General features: G+C 33.7%; 1 protein-coding gene across 3 annotated transcripts in view; it reads right to left on the bottom strand.

The window, feature by feature from the left end:
* WASHC4 (WASH complex subunit 4) overlaps positions 1–23,961 on the bottom strand; it is a 54,484-nt gene that overhangs the window by 18,743 nt on the left and 11,780 nt on the right. For 2 of the 3 annotated variants that reach the window (XM_079142891.1, XM_079142892.1), the window contains exons 8-23: positions 23,419–23,461; positions 22,894–22,997; positions 22,075–22,195; positions 20,592–20,715; positions 20,356–20,483; positions 18,980–19,140; positions 13,320–13,446; positions 9,079–9,204; positions 6,601–6,708; positions 5,913–6,059; positions 5,704–5,783; positions 4,464–4,569; positions 3,812–3,928; positions 2,087–2,255; positions 1,679–1,833; positions 439–513 (exon numbers count right to left, since the gene is read on the bottom strand). In XM_079142891.1, the coding sequence (XP_078999017.1) occupies positions 439–513; positions 1,679–1,833; positions 2,087–2,255; positions 3,812–3,928; positions 4,464–4,569; positions 5,704–5,783; positions 5,913–6,059; positions 6,601–6,708; positions 9,079–9,204; positions 13,320–13,446; positions 18,980–19,140; positions 20,356–20,483; positions 20,592–20,715; positions 22,075–22,195; positions 22,894–22,997; positions 23,419–23,461 (1,891 nt within the window). Of the gene's footprint in view, positions 1–438; positions 514–1,678; positions 1,834–2,086; positions 2,256–3,811; positions 3,929–4,463; positions 4,570–5,703; positions 5,784–5,912; positions 6,060–6,600; positions 6,709–9,078; positions 9,205–13,319; positions 13,447–18,979; positions 19,141–20,355; positions 20,484–20,591; positions 20,716–22,074; positions 22,196–22,893; positions 23,010–23,418; positions 23,462–23,961 lie in introns of all 3 variants that reach the window. The other variant, XM_079142893.1, reaches the window with a different exon arrangement.

Genomic DNA, 23,961 nt, shown 5'->3' with positions numbered 1-23,961 from the left:
GTGCCTTGGTCTTCCCATTAAATAACCACCCACATTAAAAAAAAATTCTAAACCCCACTTACCTACGGATGGAGTTGGAAAATATCATGTTAAGTGAAATAAGCCAATCCCAAAAAAACAAAGGCCAAATATTTTCTCTGATAAGTGGATGCTGATACAAAACCATGGGAGGGTGGTAAGGGAGAATACTGGATTGTGTAGAGGAAAATGAGAGGGGAAGGGATAGTGAGAAGGAAATATGGTGGAATGAGACAAACATCACTACCCTATACACATGTATGATTACACAAATGGTGCAACTCTACATCATATACAACCAGAGAAATGAAAAGTTGTACTCCATTTGTGTGCAATGAATCAAAATGCACTCTGCTGTCATGTATAATTAAATTTAGAATAAATTAAAAATTTAAAAAATTAAAAAACAAACCCACTTACCTGATTGTTGAGATTATAGAGGTATCGAGACACAAATATATGAATGTTTCTCATGATTTCCAAAACATCAAGACCCTACAACACAATCAACACAAGTTCTATAATTATCAGTTTAAATAATCAAAATTATATCAATAAAGAGACTTATTGATTATATTGTTCCCTAGTATTTTAAAACTATTTTAAGAAACTACATAAAAAATATGACCAAAGGTACAAGAGCCTTCTGATACAAAGAGAACTATTTCTTTGAGGAAACCTGATTGCTTATGATTTTACCTTTTCTATATGGACAGCTCAAATATCCAAAGATCATGACCCACAATCATTTCCCCACCATTCTTGAAAATACTTATTTGTCTTTCCAAGGATATTCCCCACATTTTTTATATAAACTAATGAACAGATTCTAAAAGGTATTCGTAGGATATGTTATGATGTTTATAAATGCACACTATGTTTCAGCTACTATACAAGGTTCTTTATATCAGGGTTTATTCCAAATTCCATAGATGAAGAAAATGAAGCTAAGGAAATTCTCTGAGGTCACAAGTCAAGAAGAGGCAGAACCTTGGGATTTAAGGAAGCCTAACTCCAAATGTTTATGTATAGTAGACCACTTTTAATGCACAAGTTCTCTACCAAGATCCCTGCATTCTTCAGACAATGGGTGCATTATTCTATATATTAATGTATATGGTAGTATACCATAAACATTTTTCTATGCTTTTCTAATTAGGGCTCAAAGTAACTTTACAATACCTCAAAGTTTCAATTATAGTTTTTGTCATGTTCTTATCTAAAAATGTGTTCATATCCTTTTACACTCTCCACCAAATGCTGCTTTGCACTCATTTTAAGAGCAAATACATTTGTAATTCTATAAAATTAACCATTATCCTAAAATACTAAAGTTTATATACCATGCCCAGATTTAAAATCCTTAAATATGATCTTGAGTAAACTACTTGCAATTCTGCTGAAGTCTCCTAGTATTATTTGTGAAAATCTATACACATCATCAACACTCAACAGAAATATGGGTGCACTGAGGAAGCCTCTAGTAAATTCTTTCATAAAGTCAATTAGTGGCATCTAATTTGTCACTCAAGTATGAGATTTTATGTAGAAAGTATTTTCTTTAAAAAAAAACCACAGAGTAAAAAGTAAAAATAAAAGACTTTCTGAAGAAATACTGTTATACTAGAGTCAGACTATGTTAGGAGTATTCTATACATACCTGTTCCAAAGTCTGACTAGGAAGATGTGCCTCTGTCATAACCAATCCATAACGCTGAGTAGCTAAATTTCTCATTTCACTGTAAGTGGCCCAGTCATGAAGGGCTACTGTTGTGAGATTGTAGAAAGTCTTGTCTAGGTAGTGAGTTACATAAGCTACCAGAAAAAACAAATTCCAAACAATTTTTGAATCATAAAACAGCAAAAAAGAAACTAGAATGGAAAAAACCAACCCTGTCTTCGACTATTATATTTCTTCCTTTAAAATAAGGTACTAGGAAATAAACACAAAGGAATTACAAAGTAAATTAGCACATACCAAAAAAGAAACCTTCAAGGTTTTATTTCTTCTTTTATAGTTAGGGTTAAGAGATATAGCATATGACTTTAAGAAGGAGAGAACACTCACCACGAATGTCAATGAAGCGATTGAAAAACCGAATTGGATTCAGAGAGAAAAAAAGGGCCAGGTCTTTCATGCCAACTTTGAAAGGGTTTCGGTCATCCAGCTTTAAATGAGTATGCACAGAAAGTCTCAGATCCTTCTCTATTTCTTTGCACAACTTGTCCAGCAAATGCTATCCAGAGAAGAATTGACTATTTAATTTTTCAAAATGATATCCCAATTGTATTGTTTCTCTACATGTCTATGCTTTGAGAGTTTTATAATTAGTGCACTGAAGGAAATAAACTGTCAAACTAGTTCTTTGTTTAGTAATCTAAATACTCTATGGTAAAATCTTAATTTTACTGGGAAATGGAAACTTATTTTGCTCTCTATTTTAAACAAATGACTTTGGGGGGAGAGAGACAAGGGAGAAATTATCTAAATGTCAAACCTTTATTTTCAATAATATTTTAAATTTAGCTAAAAAAAAAATCAAAGACCAATAAGCAACAGTTTCACAATAAGGAACATGAATATGGAACATAAGCATAAAATTTATGGAACAAGCAACAAGGGAGGAATATCCCACAAACATGCAAGAAAGGAAAGGGAAAAAAACCTTTCTGATCTACCACAGAGTTCTAAACACTAGACAGACATGTATTTTATTTTCTGAATAAAAGTAGTTATGGGTTGAGGATAGCTCAGTGGCAGACACTTGCCTGACTAACATGTGCAAGGCCCTGGATTTGAAAGGAGGGAGGGAGGGAGGGAAAGAGAATATGTAATACAAAAAATTACATAAAATTTTCCCAATTTCATCAAACCCACATAGGTTTACACAATGAAACTGACTCATTTTAATTCCTCCCTCCAAACAAAACAGCACTATATGGAAATCTGATTTTACAGGTGTCAATGTTTATTATAAATACTAAAACAGGAAGGAAACACTATACTGCATTCAAATTATTACACAAGTCTTTTAAATAATTGTCCTCTAAGAAATTCTCTACATAAAATTCAAAAAAATATTAATAGTAAAATTGCCTTAACTGTACCATTCAACATTCAAACCTATTTTACATATACATTCTTCTCATTAACAAATTAAATTCAAATATACTCCTTGCTAAAGTAAATTTAAAACTTCCAAATTCCACTATCCATTTAACAAATTTGTGTTTTAGTATTTTCTGATCTCCAGTTCTGAAGTATTCTACTATATGAAATACATAGATGTGTTAACCATGAAATATATTACATTTTCTTATTTAAATATCTTTTTGTCCTACTGAATGCCCATTTGAAGGCAAGACAGTGTCTTTGTATTACCAATGCCTATCAAAGTAATTGCACATAAATGTTATTGATTTTTTGTGACTGGAATATATCCTAAAAATTACATTATTTGCCTTTATTTGCATTATTTTAGGAACTCATCTGTATTTTAAAATGTGGTCTTTTATCACTGTTTAATTTTATCTTGAAATAGCTGGTATACTAAATAAAAGTGCTCTTTCCATGTTAAAAAAAATTCCAAATTCCTAGTCTGATTTCTAAAGTGACTACGAATTAGACTAATTTAGCATAATAGTGATATTATAACTAAAATAGTTCCTTTGCTCTACACAGTGATTTATAAATAATTGACTCAATGGAAGTCTTCTTCAATTCAAAACTTTTTTCCAAACATTGCATTCCAAAACATTGTTTTATGCTTTTCAATCTCAAATCTGGTCTTACCTCATTTAAAATTTCCATAATTTCCTTGTCATAGCAATCCAGGAGAATCTCATAGGACTCTAAATGCCTTGCATGCATCATAGCTGGCACACAGTCTCGTAAAGCACTGAACATGTACTAAAGGAAAAAAAATTTTAAAGTACCTGAATTTAGAAAAAACAGACCTCTAAACAATATTACAAAGGCTATTTATCTGATATCTAGAAAGAAGAAATCTTGATCTGAAGAAAAAATGATTTTTCTACAACTATCTTACTTTCTTTAAAAAAGTATGTAATTTAATTAAATACATGAAAATGTTATACTAACTTATCCTTTCCTATTTTGTGCATTGAAACACATTTATTCCCATAAACAAAAATGTTGAATAACATGTGGTTTGCTGATGGGTAAATATCAAGACTATTATGACACCAATTAAAATCAAGTGAAATGAGAATGATTAGGAAGAAGTGGGGAGAAGTTAAATATATTAAAATTACTTCATTCGTATTAACATAAAATTAAACCACAGAAACATTTATTGGATATTCATAACATTGTTCAAGACAGTATTAGAGGTCAATTTTAAAATAGTTTATTAAATCAGATGACCTATTTTAAAACTTAAAGTAAAACATGCTGAGCTTATTCTTTGCTATTCTTTACTTACATGTAATCTAGCTGCATCAACGGCATTTTCATACACATCATCTAAATAAATTGGGAAGACGGCTCGATGCCAGTATAAAAAACAACAGTCACACTGTGTTTGAACTCTGCGATATAAGTATTATAGGAATTAGTGGTACCAAAATTAAAGTTTCCCAAAGCAACATAAAAGAATGACTTCACACATACTATAAGGGCAAGAGGCCTGTCTTATTCATTTTATGTTCCCTGTATCACTTCACCCAATGTTAGTACAGAAAAATCACAAAATAATTATTTTTCAAATTGAGCTAAGATTTTAACAAAACTCTTCAATACCTGACACTAACAGAATTTTATATATGTACAGAATCAGATTCTCAAAAAATAATAGGTAGCTTTTAAAGAAGAATTTAAAACAAATTTATTTTCAATATTATTTAATATGACTATTGCATCACATGCATCATTTTACCTGTTTCCAAGTTGGAAAGTAAAACTTAAAAAACTATAATAATGCAAAAATCCAGTCACATGCAACTAATCCATAGTCTCTTTCACCAAATGACTATTTCACACCTTATAAGTTAACAAAATGATCATTAAATATCTTATAATGAAGAAGGTTTAATATTTCTTCCAAAGATGAAAAATAAATGCAACCACAAAATCACGTTGGGCTCAGAATTTTTTTAAAAATATTACAAGCATTTAAGATATTGTGCTGTAACATAGTTCAGATGGAAATCAAAATTTGGAAGGCTCATTTTCTCTTGTGTAAACAGTAAGGAAGATTACTGTTTACTCAACAAAAAGAAAACAATAAAGTCACTCACAAGTACCTGCAAAAATGTGACTGGCTACTGACATTGTAATTAAAATTTCTACCTCAAAAAAAAAAAATTATAGTACACCATGTGTCAAAGATCTCTAAGTTTCTCACAAATTGATAAAGTTTTACCATAAAGCAGCAATTTTAAAAGCCCACTAGTGATAATCAGCATAATAATCACAACATGCACAAGAATCTGCCAAATGCTCTGGGTACACTGCTCTTCTCCTGTGAGCTTTTACAGAAGTTGCATGCTTCATGGAGGAGAAAAGTTCAATAAATATGATTCCTAGTCCCAATTTCACTTAGTTCATGAGAAAATAGAGACAACTAATGGTCAATCTGAATTTTACTTCTCTTTATGCTAAGAAGAAAATATTCCTAGTAGCCCCATTTTTTGAGTATTATTATATACACCGGTCCTGCTTACCGTTCTCTAAGTTCACTGATAAGATCCAGCTTTTTCATGACCACTTGAAGTGGAAACAGTTCTTCATCTTTAAATGTTTTCTATCAGAAAACAGGGAAAAGGCATAGAAGATACAATCAAAGTAAAGACAGGTTTCTTAGATCAATAACAAAGGAACTGTGAAATCTCAGACCTTATGTTTATTCCATAAATAACAGCAATACATTTACCATTTGTGTGCCAACACTTAGTGCCAAAGAAATGATAAGTCGCCGCTGCTTTGTGCTTGGTCCATTTAGAGTATTTTCAGCCAAAACTAGAGCAGAGAGCACATCAAGACGCTGTTCGCTATATTTTTTGTCAGAAATTACTCTTTTCTTAAAGACAAAACAGAAAACTATTAATTTTGCTTCTGACATAATGACTAGAGTTTCAGAAGAAAAACTTTTTATCTTTTCCATGATTCAGTTTAAGAGAACATAAACACCATTCCCACTGAGCTTGTTATATAATGTTTTGTAACTTTACTTCTGTAACTTTGTCTTAGCACTGACGGGACTAACAAATGTATTGGGCATACTTTAAATTTTCCATATAAATTTAATGACAAATCACTTCTAAAAAATGCTTGAATTTTGCATACTAATAAGAAATCACCTCTACAATATGATGCATCGATTTCAAAAGTACATACAATGTCAGTTTTAATAAAAGTATATGTATTAAATGCTGCAATTTCAGAGTAGATAACACTGATAATTCTAAATAAAATTCATAAAACACCATGGAGATAGATGACCAAGAATGTTATGTTGGAAAGAATGGAATAAATAAGTTAAGCTAGAAAACATGTAAAACAACAGGACTAAAAAAAAAAAAAAGTTAACAATTATGCTGTATATATAATAATTTGCATACCTTGGCTACAGAAATAGAATTAAGAGCCTGATGTTGAAGGTGCTGTGTTATATGTGAAACTGAATCAGCCACAACCATGCTTCTCCTGTAGAACATATGCTCTATGGCCTTAAAAATCAAAAGTAATTTTGTGAAGATCAACTTAAAACTTTCAAGCAAAATTACAGAAGAATATCTTTTTGACCTCAGGCAAGAGAAGGAATTTGTAAATGAAATATAAAAGTATCAACATAAAAAATTAGAAAATTCAGCTATATTAAAATTATAAACTTCTGTTTGTCAAAGAAATAAAGCTAAAGGTAAGCCAAAGTATGAAAAGAGGATCTGCCAAGTATAAAAAATTAGTGTTCAGTATGTACACAGACTCCAAAAGAATGATTTTTAAAGGCATATAATCCAATTGAAAACTGAAAAAAAGACATGAACACATTTTTCTCAAAAGAAGTAACAATAAATAATCGAACAAATATTTACCATCATTAATAGGGGCTGAACATTAAAAATCATAACCAAACCAATTATACCCACTAATTTCTAAAACAAACAAAAACACCTGAAGCCTGATAATATAGATTAAGCATTCCTAAACTAAAAATCAGAAATTTGAAATGATCCAAAACCAAAACTTTCTGAGCACTGACAGGACACCACAAATGGAAAATTTCTGACCTCATGTGAAGAGTCATGGTCAAAAAGTAGGCACACAAAAAACATTGTATGAAGTTACCTCCTGGATATTTACATAAGGTATATATGAAACCCTAAATGAATTTCATGTTTAGACTTGGATCTCATTCCTAAGATACCTCATTGCACATATGCAAATATTCTAAAAATAAACAAGCAAAAAAATCAAGACTAAAACTGCTGGTCCCAAGCATTTCTGATGATAATCTACATCAGGACTGTCCAGGTAGAGAATAACAGGAAGTCTAATATACATGGGAGGTATATAAAATGACATTATTATTTGGGAAAACAATTTGTCATCATCTTAAAGTTGAACACATATATAACATACAACCCAGCAACCCACCCATAAGTATATACTACATTAGAAAAACTCCTGCATGAGTATACCAAGAAACATGAGAACAGCAGCTCAGTTTATAATAGCAAGAACTGGAAACCACCCTGAAATCCACCCAGAGGCAAGCCACCAGCAATGGAAAGCAGTGTACTACAGCTGCTCATCCCAACATATTCTAATACAAAATGTTGAGTAAAAAAGACAAATCAAGAAATGTATATAAATTTCACATAAATTTCATAAACATAAACATAAATTTCACAGTCATATGTAACTATAAATGAGTCATGGATTCATCCAATTGTGGTAAACTAAATAGATAAACAAGGGAATAAGCACAGAATTCAGAACACTGAATTCCTCTGAGAGGCCAGGTTGAGATGCAATCCAGGACAGACACACAGGAGGCTTTGAAAACACTGGCAGCACTCTAATTCTTAAGTGGGATACTATTTTTTTTTAACTACACTTAAATGTTATATATACTCACATCTGTATTTTTATTTCATTTAAAAAACATAAATAGAAAACAGGTAATATATCTTAAAAAAAAAAAAAAAAGATTGAAAATCCAAAGGCACAATCTCAAAAAAGAAAATCTTTATTTCCTAAACAAATCGGACATCCACTATTAGAAATTTACCAATACATCTTAATTTCAATTTTTATATAAATAAATTGGGCTCTCCTTCCCAAAAGTTTTATTTTTTATTTATAGTGAATGCTAAGAAACATTTTATGTTTCCACAAGTACTATAATTTTGAATTCATATGATCACCTCTATATTCAAAGCACAAGATTATAGCACTTTTTCTAAATATAAAAAAACTTCATATTAACTAATCTCACATGCATGTGAATGTTATAAAATAATGGATATACAAATAAAAAATAATGGATAATGTAATAAGTGTTTTTTTAAACTCATTTAACATGCTTTTAAAATTTCCATAACTAAACCTGAATACTACTAAAACATTATTCCTTTCTTGCTATCTTAACCTTCGATAAAGGTTAAATATATAGGCAGTCCTCAATCTTCAATTTTTCTACTTTATGACATAAGCCTACATAACCATAAAACTGTTCTGCTTTTCACTTTCAGTATACTATTCAATAAACTACATGAGATGAATCAACACTTCATTATAAAAGGCTTTGAGTTAGACGATTTTGCCTGTCTGTAGGCTAATGTAAGTATATCAGGTATATCAAGGTGGACTAGACTGTTATATGGTTAACAGTATATGACTCCATCCTAAGTCAAGAAGCATCTGTAATTAACATTCACAATATTCAGAAATTTCTTTTAATTGAGAGGTAAGTACACTTTCTCACAAGTTTTTGTTCTCATGTAAACAAAAATTCAAATGTTACAAGATCAGTCTATTTTAAGTCTGGGTCATTTTTCAATCATGATGGCAAGGTAAAATAACTTAAGACCTACCTTAAGAAGTTCGACAAGCCTGCATAATGCCTTAACTGAGGTTTTGGTCATTGGCTTTTGCATGGACATGTAGAGATTCATCGTGGTTTTAATAATAGTACTAATACTATATGCATATAAGAAGCCCTGTGAAAGAAAATAAAACATTGAGTATGACCATAAGAAAAGATTTCATTTCTTCAAGACTTAATTCTCTATGTAATAGCAGTTAGTCCCCAATTTGCCAATAACTAATGTTTTAAAGTTCCTTTTAAAGCCAGTTCTTAAAATTTTGAAATACTCTTTTTTTCAGGGACAACATTAAGTTTAAAGCAGCCCTTAAAAGTTTAGACTACCACAAACCAGAAGATTAGTACTATTGAAACTATAGTGTATAATCAGTTTTTAAATCTTTCCTTAAAAAAATAAAAAATAAAAACCTCAGAGAAATAGTTTGGATGTCAGGGAGGTATCTACCCTTCCTTATCTTTCCTGCCAAGGAAAGAGAATAAAGACTCCTATTTGTTGCCATTTAGGGCAAGAACTGAAGACTCTAAGGAGCAAGAAATTGAAAAAATGAGAGATTTACTTTCTGACCAAGGCAGACATGCAAACTACTGAGCCCCAAGCCACTTTCGCCTTTCCTCTTTCCCTAGACCAATCCCCTGACCACCCCCCACAGTCCACCTGCTATCCTTTCTCTGCTAATCAGGCCTTTTTTCCTTCCAGCTCAATAGGAAGAGACTGCCTCCTCCCCTTCAATTCATGAAGGAAGTACAGGTGTTTTTAAGGTTTAAAAAAAATTAATTCTATTAAATGCAGGGAAAGAATGAATAAGAAAACAGGAAAAAAAGGATGTTAACTCTCAATTTTTTTTTTTTTTTGTACCAGGGATTGAAGCCAGGAGCACTTAATCTCTGAGCCACTTCTCCAGCCCTTTTTATTTTTCACTTTGAAATAGGGTCTCACAAAGTTGCTGAGGCTAGCCTTGAACTTGCAATCCTGCTGCCTTAGGGTCCCAAGTCACTGAGATTACAGGTGTGTGCCACCACACCCAGCTCAATATGTTTTCCTTTAAACCCAAAGGAGACACCCAGAAACACAAAGATAAGGATAGCAATTCTTTGGGCTTGGACAGGTCCCAAAAATATACACATATAGTTTAGAGATGAACCAACTATGGAATTGGGGATAGATGCAAGGAAGACAAGCTCTACACCAGTGTTTGTCAAACTTTTTCTCCTGCCCCACCACTCATAAGAAAGTTCTCTGGAAGCAGTCACCATGGCTCCACTTAAGGAATGATACACAACACAGGGTGAGAAGTGGGTTTATCTGATCCACTACTCACTCTGTGGTGAAGAGACATGCTAAATTAAGAGAATGAGGAAAATCAAAGAGAAAGTAGTGTAAGAAAAGTGGTATTAAGACCAAAGCATGGGGCCCACTTGCAAGCCTTACCTTGTCAGCTACAGTCCTCACAATAACCCTGCCCTAGTGCCACACTGGGAAAAGTCACAAAGCAGAAACAAAGGAACAGGGAAGGAGATATCTATTCATCCTTATCTTATCTGTCAAGAAGAGAGAGAGACTGATCTCCTGCCACACTATGGCAGGCAGAAAAGAAGATTTCCCTTTTTTTAAAATAGGGGGCTTGAAATACAGAACACCTGGGCCCACCTCACTCCATTCATCATTAATCTGTGAAATCTGTGAACTGGCTACACAGGAAGGACGTACTTTAAAATCTAAATGGGGAGAGAGGAGTCTGTGACCTTAATGTTAATGACAAAATAAATAATATGAATCACCTTTCTCATTGAGAACTAGAAAAGATGAGCAAAATAGTTCTGAAATCTCTTGGAAGGCCTCAAAGAGCTAGCAAGAAAGTAAGAAAATAGGAGGCCAAGACCTAGGAGAAGACAGAAACCCAAAGAAGTGAGCCAGTATGTAGGGCTGCTCTCTCTTAGAACATCTGCCTTAGAGAATTCTGTTAAAGACAGAAGCACAGCACACTTTTCAACAATGTCTCCAGGAAGAGGAATAAAAGCAGGCCTTCAAGAAGGGGGCAGAGTTCTGTTAAACCACCCAGGCTCTGTGGACTCTAAATGATTGATTACCTGCCTCCTCCCCCAATTAAGGGTGAATTGGAAAAAAACTAGCCATCAGAAGTTTGAATCCCTTCAAATCATCTCAATCCATGACTGGGTTGATGTGATCCAGGCTGCCAAGTGTCCTAGACTAACTGTGCTAGGCTGGGTTCCAAATGTATCCTAAACAGCAGATTAGATATAGAGAAAAAGAACAGAAAGAGAAAAGAACAGAAGCAGTAGTGAGGAGTGACTAGAATTTCCCACAAATTCAAGAAGCAATACATATCCCAAGCAGTACATACACACACACTTAGGAGCATCACAATAATATTGCTAAAATCCAAAATCTAAATCTTGCAAGTAATTAAACAAAGATGTTATATTTTAAAAGCAACAAAATCAGTAGCTAACTTAACAAAAACAAGGCAAGCCAAAAGACAATGACACCTTTAAAAGCTAGATGAAAAAACCCAGCCAACCCATAATTCTAACACAGCAAAACTACTGAAATGAAAACATATGCAGACCAAAAACTGTGCCGATTCATCAAAAGAAATGCATGTCAAATGAATTACTAGCAGGTATTCCACAAGCAGAAGGATAAAAGTCACCCTGCCTTAAATAAAATACAAAATAGGGCTGGGGATGTGGCTCAGTGGCCTGGTACCGGAAGGAAGGAAGGAAGGAAGGAAGGAAGGGAGGGAGGGAGGGAAGGAGGGAGGAAGACAGAAGAGGAGAAAAAGAAAAGTAGGAAGGATGAAAAGCAACAGAAAGCATATGGCAGTGTGAATCTAGATGAACACTGACTACAAAAAGAACAGCAATAATGCTTTTGATATTTGAAATATAAAGTGAATCAAAGTTACCAAGAGCAATACAAAAGGTGAGAGGGGAATAAACAGAATTCAAGTAGTTTAAAACCATTACACTATCTGGAAAGTGGTAAAACTAGTAAGTTATATGACAGCTGAGTGAGAAAATGATGCACTTTAAATCTCCAGAATAATCTTAAAAGAACAGTAAAATACAGAATAATAAGCTATTAGATAAATGGAGAAATAAAATGATAAAAATAATTCACAAGGAAGGAAAAGGGAAATAGAACGAAAGGTAGACAAATAGAAAACAACTAGTTGAGTGATAGTTTTAAATATATATTTATCAATAGTGACATACATTAAAAATGGTACAATGAAAAACAAAGATTATCAGTTTGGGGAAAAAAAATATGTTACTTACAGGAGACATACATAAGGAGTCAAAAAGTCTGAGTATAAGATCAAGAAAAATATACCATGCAGACATTAACAGAAAACCGCTATAGCTATGTCAATATTACACATAAGAGACCCATGACAAAAAGCATTATTAAAGATAAACATGTATTTTTTGCGGGGATAGGGTGCTGGGGATCTAACCCAAGGCCTCACACATGCCCTACCACTGAGTTACATCCCCAGTTGACAAACACACATTTCTTAATGATAAAAAGTCCAGTTCTATAAGAAGATGTAACAATTCTAAACTTTATTACATTCTCCAAACAGACAACAAAAACTGAGGGAACTACACAACTAAATAACAAATTCACAACAATGGTAGGCGATTCTGACCAACTCTCTCAGTAACTAATAGAATACGCAGACAAAATCATTTATAAACATAACCCTTTTGTCGTGTACAGAACACTGCAACTGACAAGTGTAAATTTTACATTCTTTCCAAGTACACATGAAATGTTTATGAATGCTGAGCAAAAACTAGGCCTTTACAAATTTTGAAACAAATAATCTGAATATTTCTACAAATCAGAAAAAAAAGATAACTAGGAAATCCTCACATATTTGTAAATTAAGAAATATCATTTAAAAACCCACAGATCTACATCCCAATTAAAATTTTAAAATATTTTCAACTGATAATGAAAATACAAAACTAAAATTTATGAGCTACAGTTAAAAAGACATGCTTTAAAAGGAACACAGAGTTTTGGGTATTAGGAAATCCAAATTAATAAGGCATACTTATCCAGACAACTAAAACAATTTGTTTTTAACACAAATTGTTAAAAATACACCCTTATCCTTTCCCAGTTTTTTCTAAGTGTAATTTCTATAAATTAAGAAAGAAATTTACCCCCAAATATTCTAAGAAAGAAAATGCAACTACCTGTATAAAAATATTACATCTATTGGTGAGGTCTTCGGCAAATTTATCCATCCTCTGCTCTTTAGATAAAATAGATTCCATTTTCATCATCCATGAGCTCACAAAGACGTAGTAAGACTGTACATCTCTAATAAAGGAAAATATGGGTGTTACTAAGCACAGGAAAGAAATTTACTTTGATTTTATCATGTTGCTGGAATAAAATTTTTCCTTACAGCAGCCATTTCAAAAGATAGATAGATATAGATACAATTTACTTATTCAACAAATATTTCCTAAGTGCCAGTACAGGTGAGGCATTATTTCTACTATTGAGAAAAACACAGATGCAAATCCCTACCTCTGTGAAGCTTATATTCTAGAGTTATATAATCAAGAAATCAAAAATTAAAATCTTAAAATAACTCAAAGATGTTAGATAATACATCCTATGAGAAAAAATGCAGGGAAAGGGGTAGGATCTGGGACAGGGGTACAATTTTAAAGAGTGTTCAAAGTAGGCTCACTGACTTCATGCCAAGCTTGAAAAAAGATGAATGAGTAATCAAGGCAAAATATATAAGAACAGAATTTAAGGAAAGTGAGTGACAAGTGCAAATGTCCTAAGACATTTAGAAATGTGTCTGGCAATGTTTAGGTAATAGCAAAAAATCAGTATGACTAGAGCACAGTGAGCGGGAAAGAGAACAGAGAAGTACAGGGGTGGGGGCTCAAGGGTGGGGAAGAGACTAGAAGGCCTTGTGGGAAGAAGGAACTTCAACTGAGAGACATGGGAAGCCACCAGATGGTCTGATCAGAGTGACCTGATCTAACTAAAAGAGGATCAGTATCACTTTGTCTGACTAACTGTAGAGAGGACAATGGTTTTCCTAGGAAAACCACCTAGGAAGTTACTGGAATAATGCAGGATAAGAGAATGACAGCTTGAACCAGAAAGGAACAATGGCAGTGGTAAGAATCTCAATTTAACAGCTCACAGTTAAGGGATGCTTTCTACCAGTCACTATTCTAAGCACTTACAGAATTCACATACTCAGTCCTCATAATGGCCTTATGAGGGAGGTGCTAAGATCTCCACCTTATAGAACAGGAAACTATCACCCAGGAGCAATGTGCCAAGATCAGACAACTAGTAAGCATCCACACCAATATTCAAGCCCAAATCCAGGAAGCTGCTGCATTCTGAAAACAATCAGTAAGGGTAATTCTACTATTCAGAATGATTACAAACATTAAATCACTCTGCCAATGTATCTAAGACAATCTCACATATATGGGAACTTTTAACACCCACAGCTGTTTAAGTTTTCCTTTTTTCCTCTTTAAAAAACTACAAGCAAAAAATGGACAATTCCTTTTTATGCAATCCAACAACACCAATTCTTTTTTTAAAAAACTTCTTCAGATAGTGTAAAGAAATATCTGACTATTGCCAGTCAGAATTAGCTAAAGGATAGCTCTTTGGGGCAGAAGACTGAAGATACTCACTAGACTAAGGGTAGAATCCCACAATGAGGCTGGCAGCCACATTGACAGGCAATCTGTCAACCTCAAGAACTAAGTCTGAAAATGGATTACATCAAAATCTGCAATGTGTTTTAGGGGTATAAAGCAACCCCTAGCATAAACTCTGAGAAAAAACAGATTCTGCAGAGCCATGATTCCATTAGATAAAAGACACCAACAGTCAGTTTTGGCTTTGTTTCCAATGGTGCTGGAAATATATTATTAAACATTGATTTAAAAGTATGGAACAGGGCTGGGGAGATAGCTCAGTTGGTAAAGCGCTTGCCTTGCAAGTACAGGGCCCTGGGTTCAATCCCCAGCACCGCAAAAAAAAAAAAAAAAAAAAAAGTATGGAACAGTGAAAAAACAAGGTCTTAGAGCAGCACTTCCAATTTTCAGAAGGCACCTATGATGGCCAAAAGAGTCAAGAGCACAACTCAGGGAGACCTTGAAGGAAGTGATGAAAGAACTTCTCCCAGTAGTAAGAGCTGTGGGGATGGTGCATCTGATGGTCCAGGGAGTGTGATGAATGAAGTGTCCCACGTGAGAATAAAGGTGGACTTACAGTCTGGGTGGCTGCCTTGTTTGGTAGTGCAAGGATCTGGAAGGAGACGCACTAGAATACTATGAACAGGAGTTGTAGAAAGAGTCATGCAGACAAATGTATAGGGTAAATAAAAAGTGTAAGATAATTCCAGTGAAATTCGTAAGAGCTATGTTAAAATTGAATGGGAGTATAAGAGTTTCATTACATTATGTGGAGTATGTGAAAAACTGCTAATTTTATTGGTCAAAAATGGCAGAATATTGGTAATTTCATATGAAAAAATAAAAAGAAGAATCATGAGCAAGGATCAGAAAAAGAGACTCGACTATGTAGCATTCCCTGAGGGCAACTAGATCAATAAATTATGCAAAGCGCAATACCTAGTAAAAAGCATTGTCAGCCTTAGATCAGACTGACTACAAAGCAGAGGTTCATGTTAGTTTTGCCCATCACTCTCACATTCAGATGCCAGATCTTGAAACTGCTTCAGGTTTAACAAAGAGCATAAAAATGCCCCAGAGTCTCATCAGATGATCAGCTTCTTTTCAAAGAATAAACAGGAAAAACACTAAGAAGAAAAGAAAAAACAAAAACAAAAAAACCTCCTGTCCCAATAAAAAGCACTAAGCAATGTCAGCAACACTGTATGTCAACCTGGGAGTGACATAAGGATTTAGACCTCTATCCCCTAAAGGCAGTTATTTTCTAGGGTCAAAATAGTTGTGAATGAAAAGCAAAATGTAATGACCACAGGCTTTCAACCCCAGTGAAGGAGGTGGCTGGGGCACGGACAACTTGGGATCTAGCATATAGCGTGGGAGCTGGAAAACTCCCGCACGGCTTCCTCTTAAACTTACATAACACTGAGCCCAACCTTCAGATAGCTGTATTACTCCTCAACTTGCTTTAAAATGTCAGGATAAAGCTCATGCTGATTGCATCTCCCCTCTCCTGAGTTTCACTTTAGTGAGGTGAATTTCAGGTTTCACTAGCAGAATTGCAAAGAGAATGAAAAAGATAACTACCCCCTTTAGTTCTTGGAAACTCTATGATTATATATATCTTTGGAATCAAAAGAATTTAGAAACAAAATTTGCATGTAAGGGGTGTTTGAAAGTGAACTTCTATCTCCACCTACTAAGACTCACCTCCTACTGCCTGGTGGGCTGATGGTCATCTACACTGTACACACAGCTCTGGTGAAGCAGGGTGCACTATCTCAGAGCAATCTGCACAACTCTACCTGCCCTACAACAGGACTGACACCAGTGTGAATTACCACTCTAGTGTGTACTTAAGTGTGTGCCTGGCAAACCTCCTTTCTCTAAGCTTAATTTTCCTTCTAAAAATAGGATAAAAAACTTCAGAATAGCAGTTAATAGTTTGGGCTCTAGCACCTGAACTTCCTGTCTCTGCCGCCTTCATTAAATTTGGGGAAATTTAATCTCTCTGCACCTAGGCTTTCTAATCTACATAATGGCAATAACATGAATATCTAGTTCATGGGCTTTTCTGGTAAGTAAAAGAAAAAATACATGAGAAGTTCCTGAAATAATAACTGGCTTACAGTGAGCACTCCATAAACTTCAGGTTTACTTTTACTATTTCTCACCTAAGAAGATTGTTACAGAGTTCACATGAGACAAAGTGTGTAAACCCTCTGGTGCAATGTCAGCTACATAGTAAAAAACTCTAAAATGTTATTACTATCCGTTATCTCCACCTTCCACTTTCAATTTAATCTTCTGGAGCCAGAGAGATCAAATCTGTTCCCCCTTCAATCTGAATGACCCTCAGAAAAGAAACTTACCCATCAATTCTTCAGATTTCTCTTTTAAAGGACAAACTACAGAAAGACTCTTCATGGCCTTAAATAGAGAAGGCACAGGTCCCAGACCCTCTGCCATCATGATCAGCTTTATCCAGCTGGAGTTTTGGCCCTTGTAAAAAGTGGTACATCCAAACACCAGTTATGATCTAACCAATAAGAATTCGAAAAAACGAATTCCCAGATAGGTCCACGACCTGGGAACTATGTTTATTTATGTAATCCAAGGATACACTGGCATTTTAAACAACTGCATCTCACTACAAAAGAATACTGAGTTTTTAAGAACTTAATTACCCACATTTTTTTTAACTTACTGCTACTAAACCCAATTCCTGTCTCTCCATCTCACATTAAATTCACCTTTTTATAGCCAAACCTTTGTCTTCATCCCTCTTCCATGTTTTAGGAGTATAATAGAGCTCTGGTATCTCTGCCATGAGTAGACCTACCTGAAATGTTATTTTCCATTGACTTTAATCATGAGATATGTGGATCCTAAGAGATACTTTGGGGATCTCCTATATTTCAGAAATATTTTTCCTTCCCCCATTGTAAAGCAGAGATCCAATTTCACCTTGATTACCAGGATCAACAGAAAGTGGTTAAGAATCCCTGCTATGCCTTTTATCATATCACAGATAAATTACATTTACACAACAAAGTCAATAGTAGAGTCTCATGCTGTTTCACTTAAAATCTTCACCCAACTTGACATGTGATTTTCACGGTATTCTCATGTAACTGTGCTATAAATTAATTTCTGATGCTGGTGATGGAAACATGTCTCTATATTATTTTTGTTATCTGCATGAAAATTTACCCAATTAGAGATAAACAAAAAATAAAGATGAAAATGTCTGAAGAAGAGTTAAAAGTGTTCTTTTAGAAAGAGGGCTAAGGTGCAGGGAAGAACTGGGCTTAAAACAATTATCTTTCTCTTTAAGCTTTAGCACTTTTTGACTTTTTAAATAAATGCACACATTACTTTCATAAAAAATAAAAATAAGCTGGGCACCTTAGCACACGTCTACAATCCCTGCTACCCCCTCAGGAGGCTGAGGCAGGAGGATCCAAAGTTCTGAAGTTAAAAGCCAACCTCAGCAACTTAGTGAGATCTAGTCTCAAAATAAAATGACTTGGGGAAACAGTTCAGTGGTAGAACACTTGTCTAGCATGTGCAAAGTCCTGAGCTTAATCCCTAGTACTGCAAACTAAATAAACAGAAATACAGGTAAGTAAATAAAAAGACAAACAAAAAGAAGAGCATCAAGTTAAAGTCATCTCCTCCAAATATCATCATGAACACCCCAGTTTTCTGATGTCATCAAAAGACATACACTGTTGGGCGTGACGGCGCATGCCTACAGTCACAGTTACTCAGGAGGCTGAGATAGAAGGGACTCAAGTTTGTGAGGCTAGCCTCAGAAACTTAGCAAGGCCCTAAGCAATTAAGACCCTATTTCAAAATCAAATAAAAATGACTGGGGATGTAGCTCAGTGTTAAACAGCTCTGGGTTTGATGCTGAAAATGAATAAGATTTCACATTAGAAAAAAATTAATATAGTTGATTAAAAAAAGTGTATCTATGAACAAACTGCATACACTTTAAGCAGACTTTTAGCCTACAAAAATTTTTTTTAAAGTTTCTAGAAAATAAATCCCTGGAGATGGCCCAAACTTATCTGGTAATGAATAAGTACCCTTGATCTTATAATTCAAATGCTTTCAAAATAAAACATGTACATATTTTCATTATGACTGCTTATGAAACTTACTTGGTAAGTGATTGAGCTTTCTGCTGTAAGAAAGTATCCCTGTGTATTTTAATGGCTTGAAGACTTTTTCTGTCTAGAAGTTTGGCAGCTGCTGGTATTTTCTGGATAAGAAAATTATCAGGAAACCAAATAATATTAGCAGTTAATGTGATGGCTGGTACCTGAAACAGTGAAGACAAGGGAGAAAAAATATTCAATGCAGGCTTAACAACACACTGTTTAATAGTTCCATAATGAACATGGATTACAATTCACAAAAAAATAACCAGACAAAAAAAAATCATTAATAGAGCCAGGTGCTGTGGTGCATGCCTGCAATCCAGCAACTTAGGAAGATGAGGCAGGAGGATTGAAAGTTTGAGAACAGCTCAAACTTAGCAATTTAGAGAGGCTCTCTGCAATTTAGTGAGACCCAGTCTCAAAAATAAAAATATAAAGGGCTGGGTGGGGATACAGCTCAGTGGTAAAGCATTCCTGGATTCAATCCCCAGTACCAAAAACCAAAACAGAACCAAAAAAACTCATTGAGACAAATATTTTATTGTAGCATAAAGTGAAAGCATTTCTATTTCTGGTGCTGAGCATGTCAAATTTTATTCTTCCTAGAAAATAACACATACACACGGGCATGTATACACACACAATACACATTCTTTCACAGATCTTATGATGAAAGAGCAAATAAAAACTTGAATGTTCTTACTTTCACTCTACTAATAGTGAAAAAAAATTTTTTTAATGAGAGGAAAAGAAAAAGATGGCTGCTTCTCATGTGATTCCATATCATTTGATGACATTACAAACTAAATTTTCAATTTGGAAATCAGGTATTGTATCATGGAAATAGCAAAGAAGCAGAAAAACTATTTTCATTTTTTTTTTCTATTTTAACAGTGAGACTAAGTGACAAGAAAAAGAAAAAAGCATAAGAAAAATGCAGTATTAGCAGTAAAAGTTAATGTATGAGAAAAAAACATCTAAACATCCACTTCACTTTATATATAGCTCTCTGTATATTCCAATGAAGTGGAATTATAGAATATTTTCATTTACTATATTACCTACTTCTGGAATGCTTGGATTTTAAAACTGAGTACTATCAAAAATACTAGCCAAATTGTATTACTATATTGTGTGCATGTACAAATGTGTAACAAGAAATACCATCACAAATTAGTTTTTGTAAATAAGAATAAATTTTTTTTTTCTTTCTTTGTTTTTTTTGCAGTGCTGGGGATTGAACCCAGGGCCTTGTGCTTACGAGGAAAGCACTCTACCAGTTGAGTTATATCCCCAGCCCAATGTATTTTAAATATTCAGTTATATCCAAAATCTTTTTAATCTACTCATTAAAAAAATAAGTTCCAAGTTCTTACCTTCTTACAAATGTCCAACAAAGACTTATAAAATTTTTTATCAACAGTTCGAAAAATCTGAAAGTGCAGTACAAACAGTCCACAAATTCCAACATACTTATCTCTCTGGTCAATTTCAGAAGGTTCTCCTTATAAAATAATAACATAAGAGAAAAGGAGGAAAATACATTTATATTATGCTTTTAAGGAAATTCAAGTTTTGCAAACAAAAATCTAAAAAATGTGATTTACATTACCAAGTTTGGCTTCTACATTTGCAAATATTGAGCGAATACTATGTGCAAATTCTTCAGCAAAAGTGCTATTCTTTGACACAGATACTCCGCCATTGAGAGAATCAAACTGCTGTTCTATACAGGCCTAGACAGGAAATATTTAAAGAGAAATTTAGACTCCTCATCATAAGCAATCAAGCATTTAAAGTATATGATAAACATAATTAGTTATTTTAATGTTATTAAAACTGAAACAGATTCCTAATCTAGTATCTAACTCCTCTTGATTAGACAATGTGTGTGTACTTATATATCTGACTACAGTTAAGTGAAAGCAAAAAAAACTAAACCCCAAATATCTAACTCTGGATAAAGAGATGCATAGTGATGTTTAATAGGTGTACTGAAGATATTTCTGATGACACATTGGGAAGCATGTTTTTTATTTTACTTTGCACTCTCAAGGATAGAACCTGTGTTTTCTGTTTACAATTGCTTTCCTAGCACTTTACTGTAGTATGAGTGGAAACATCCCCTGGAAAAAGAATAAATAACAAAAACAGTTATTTTCTGAATCTAATGAACAGTTAAATTCATAAAAACAAAAGCTGGGATCATTCTATTAAAATTGAAATATAAATATAAACGTGAAATATAAATTAAAAGTTACCCTGAAGCAGACATAAAACAGAATATAATTCCATCTTGGGGACACTACTTAAATCAGTCCTCTCCAAGAGAACTCTGTGATGATGGAAATGTTCTGTTCATGTGCTATCTGATTAAAGGCGTGCCATGAATTACATGTGACTATTAGGCAATCAAATGCGGCTACTGTGACCAAGGAAGTGATTTTCAGGTATGGAGATGTAGCTCATGGTAGAGCACTTGCCTACCATATGTGAAGCCCTGGGTCTGATCCCCAGCACTGGGAAAAAAAAATAGGAAGTAATGTTTTTTACTTAAGTTAATCAGAATTTAAACAGCTATATGTGGTTAGAAGCTACTAAAATGAACTATGTGGACCCAACACTATGTTCCCTGAACCTAGGAAGAATCCATCAGACTTTTTCAAGGTAGTCTACAAATCTTAATCTAGAGGTATCTAACAATAAACAATATTTAACACAAACACTTAGATCTTAATCCTTAGTTTTTTACTTTTACATAATTTAAAAAAAACCCTTGCCCCTAGTACAATCAGTACACTTTTTTGTTTACTACTAGATATTGAAATAGTTATCACTTATATACTAACAATGATTTTAAGTCAAAGGACCTTTTTTTTTCTTTTTCTTTTTCTTTTTTTTTGCGGTGCTGGGGATCAAACCTAGGGCCTTGTGCTTGCACGGCAAACACTACCAACTGAGCTATCTCCCCAGCCTCAAAGCACCTTTTAAAGAAAAACAAATTCAACAGTATTCTAAAAAGTATCCTACTATAATGCTTAGCTGGGTTAACTAATACAAGTTCATTGGTTTTAGCCTGATACAGCTCTACTCACCTGAAATATCAGTCCATCAAGTAACTGCCCTTCTAACTTTAACAAGAACTTTTCAAATGGCTTTAGTTTTTCTTCCTGAATTCCAAATTTGGAAGGGTTGTGATGTACAGACTTCAGTAACCTTGTGGAAGAATAAGAGAAAGATCTTAAATCTACCTAATGAATTCTTAAAAACTCAAACTTTTTGCTCATTCTTATTTGGCTTTACACATTTGAAAATTTAAGCAGAAAATTAGAGCATTATATTTAATTTTCTTGTGCTTCTATGTATCATCTTAAATTCAGATGCCTGGAGCTCTGTACATACCAGATGTTTAGTGAATATTTATAAACTGAATAAAATAAAAATAAAGTTTAGAGGGTGTAATAAAATGAAACTAATTCAGGGGAAAAGCCATTACCTGAATAGAATCCAAGAAAAAAAAGTAAATCAGAGTTCTAAGGCAAGTAAATTAACATTCAAATATTCTTTAAGAATGAAGATGCTTGCCATGCACAGTGATGCACACCTTTAATCCCAGTGGCTCAGGAGGCTAAGGCAGGAGAATTGAAAGTTCAAAGCCAGCCTCAGCAACATAGTAAGGACCTGAGCAACTTAGCAAGGATCTGAGCAACTTAGCGAGATCCTGTCTCAAAATAAAAAATTTTAAAAAAGGATGCAGCTCAGTGTTAAGTGCCCCTGGGTTCAATCCCTGGGACAAAAAGAAAAAAGAAGATGCTTTATATAGGTTTATCATATTTTCAAACAAATCCAACTGAAATTATAGAACTGTCTTCATAAAAGTAAGAGAACAGTTAAAATTATTTTAATTGATGTACCTTTTGTACATAGTCCAGTGGTCTTTCAGTGTGATATGATTATCAATAATTTCATCCAGCGTGAGCAAAACTGTCAGCAGTTCTCCCAAATGCTCATACATAGTCTGTCAAAAAACCTTTAATGATTATCATTTAGTCACCAGTTAGAAATTAAACCTCACGTAGATTTTTAAAGTAAAACATATTTGGGCTAAGTACTGAATCAGTTAACACAAGTGAGTATATCAGTTTATTAAGCTACAGGTTTAATTCTCAAATGGGACTATCAGTCTTAAATAGAGAACAATTTGCACAATATTTCTTCCTTCATTGTGATGCTGCAGATTTATTTCACTGATCAAAGAGACTATGAAGAATCTGTATTGGGTCACTACCAGGAAAACCAAGAGTTACACTGATAGTAATGCCTCATAAACTACACAAGTGAAAAGAGAACAAATACGAAAAAATATCCTCTAGAATCTTGGTACAATTGTTATACTTCCCAATCACACATACTCTAAAGGAAAACATAGTAAAAATTACCTGAAAATGAACTCCAGTTGTCTCTATAATTTTGGGTGCAATCCTATAATAAAATAATACTCAATTTAAGAAAATTGCTTTTTTAAAGTCACAGTTCATTCTTATTTCAAAGAATATACACATAAGCAAAAGCTCTCAGAATTTCAATATGTATTCATCTTAAGGCATCAGTGATTAAAATTTAAGAGATCTAAGAAATTACTACCACCTTCTCTCCTAAGAAAGGAACTGACCTGTGTATTCAGACTGTGCTATCCCTCCTACTGATAGGAAGGGACATGACAACATATGGCCCATGAATAATCTTAGCCATTTAAACCTAAAGGACATATCCTGGAATAAAGACAGAGAAATAATAAAACTGATACTTGTATTTTTATAACTATTAGAATACCTCAATTACCAACAAGAATCTTTGTATCCTACCGGAACTGATATTTGGAAACTAGTCTTCTACTCAGTCAGACTGATTTATTAGTTCTTATCCTATTGAAAAACATACTTTTAAGATTACACTAAAGTTAAAAGCCACAGAAAAATTTG

This window comes from Sciurus vulgaris, assembly GCF_902686455.1.
Source record: "Sciurus vulgaris genome assembly, chromosome: 5".
NCBI lineage: Eukaryota > Metazoa > Chordata > Mammalia > Rodentia > Sciuridae > Sciurus > Sciurus vulgaris.
Note: the sequence above shows the minus strand (reverse complement) of the source record. Positions and strands in the feature narration are given on the sequence as shown.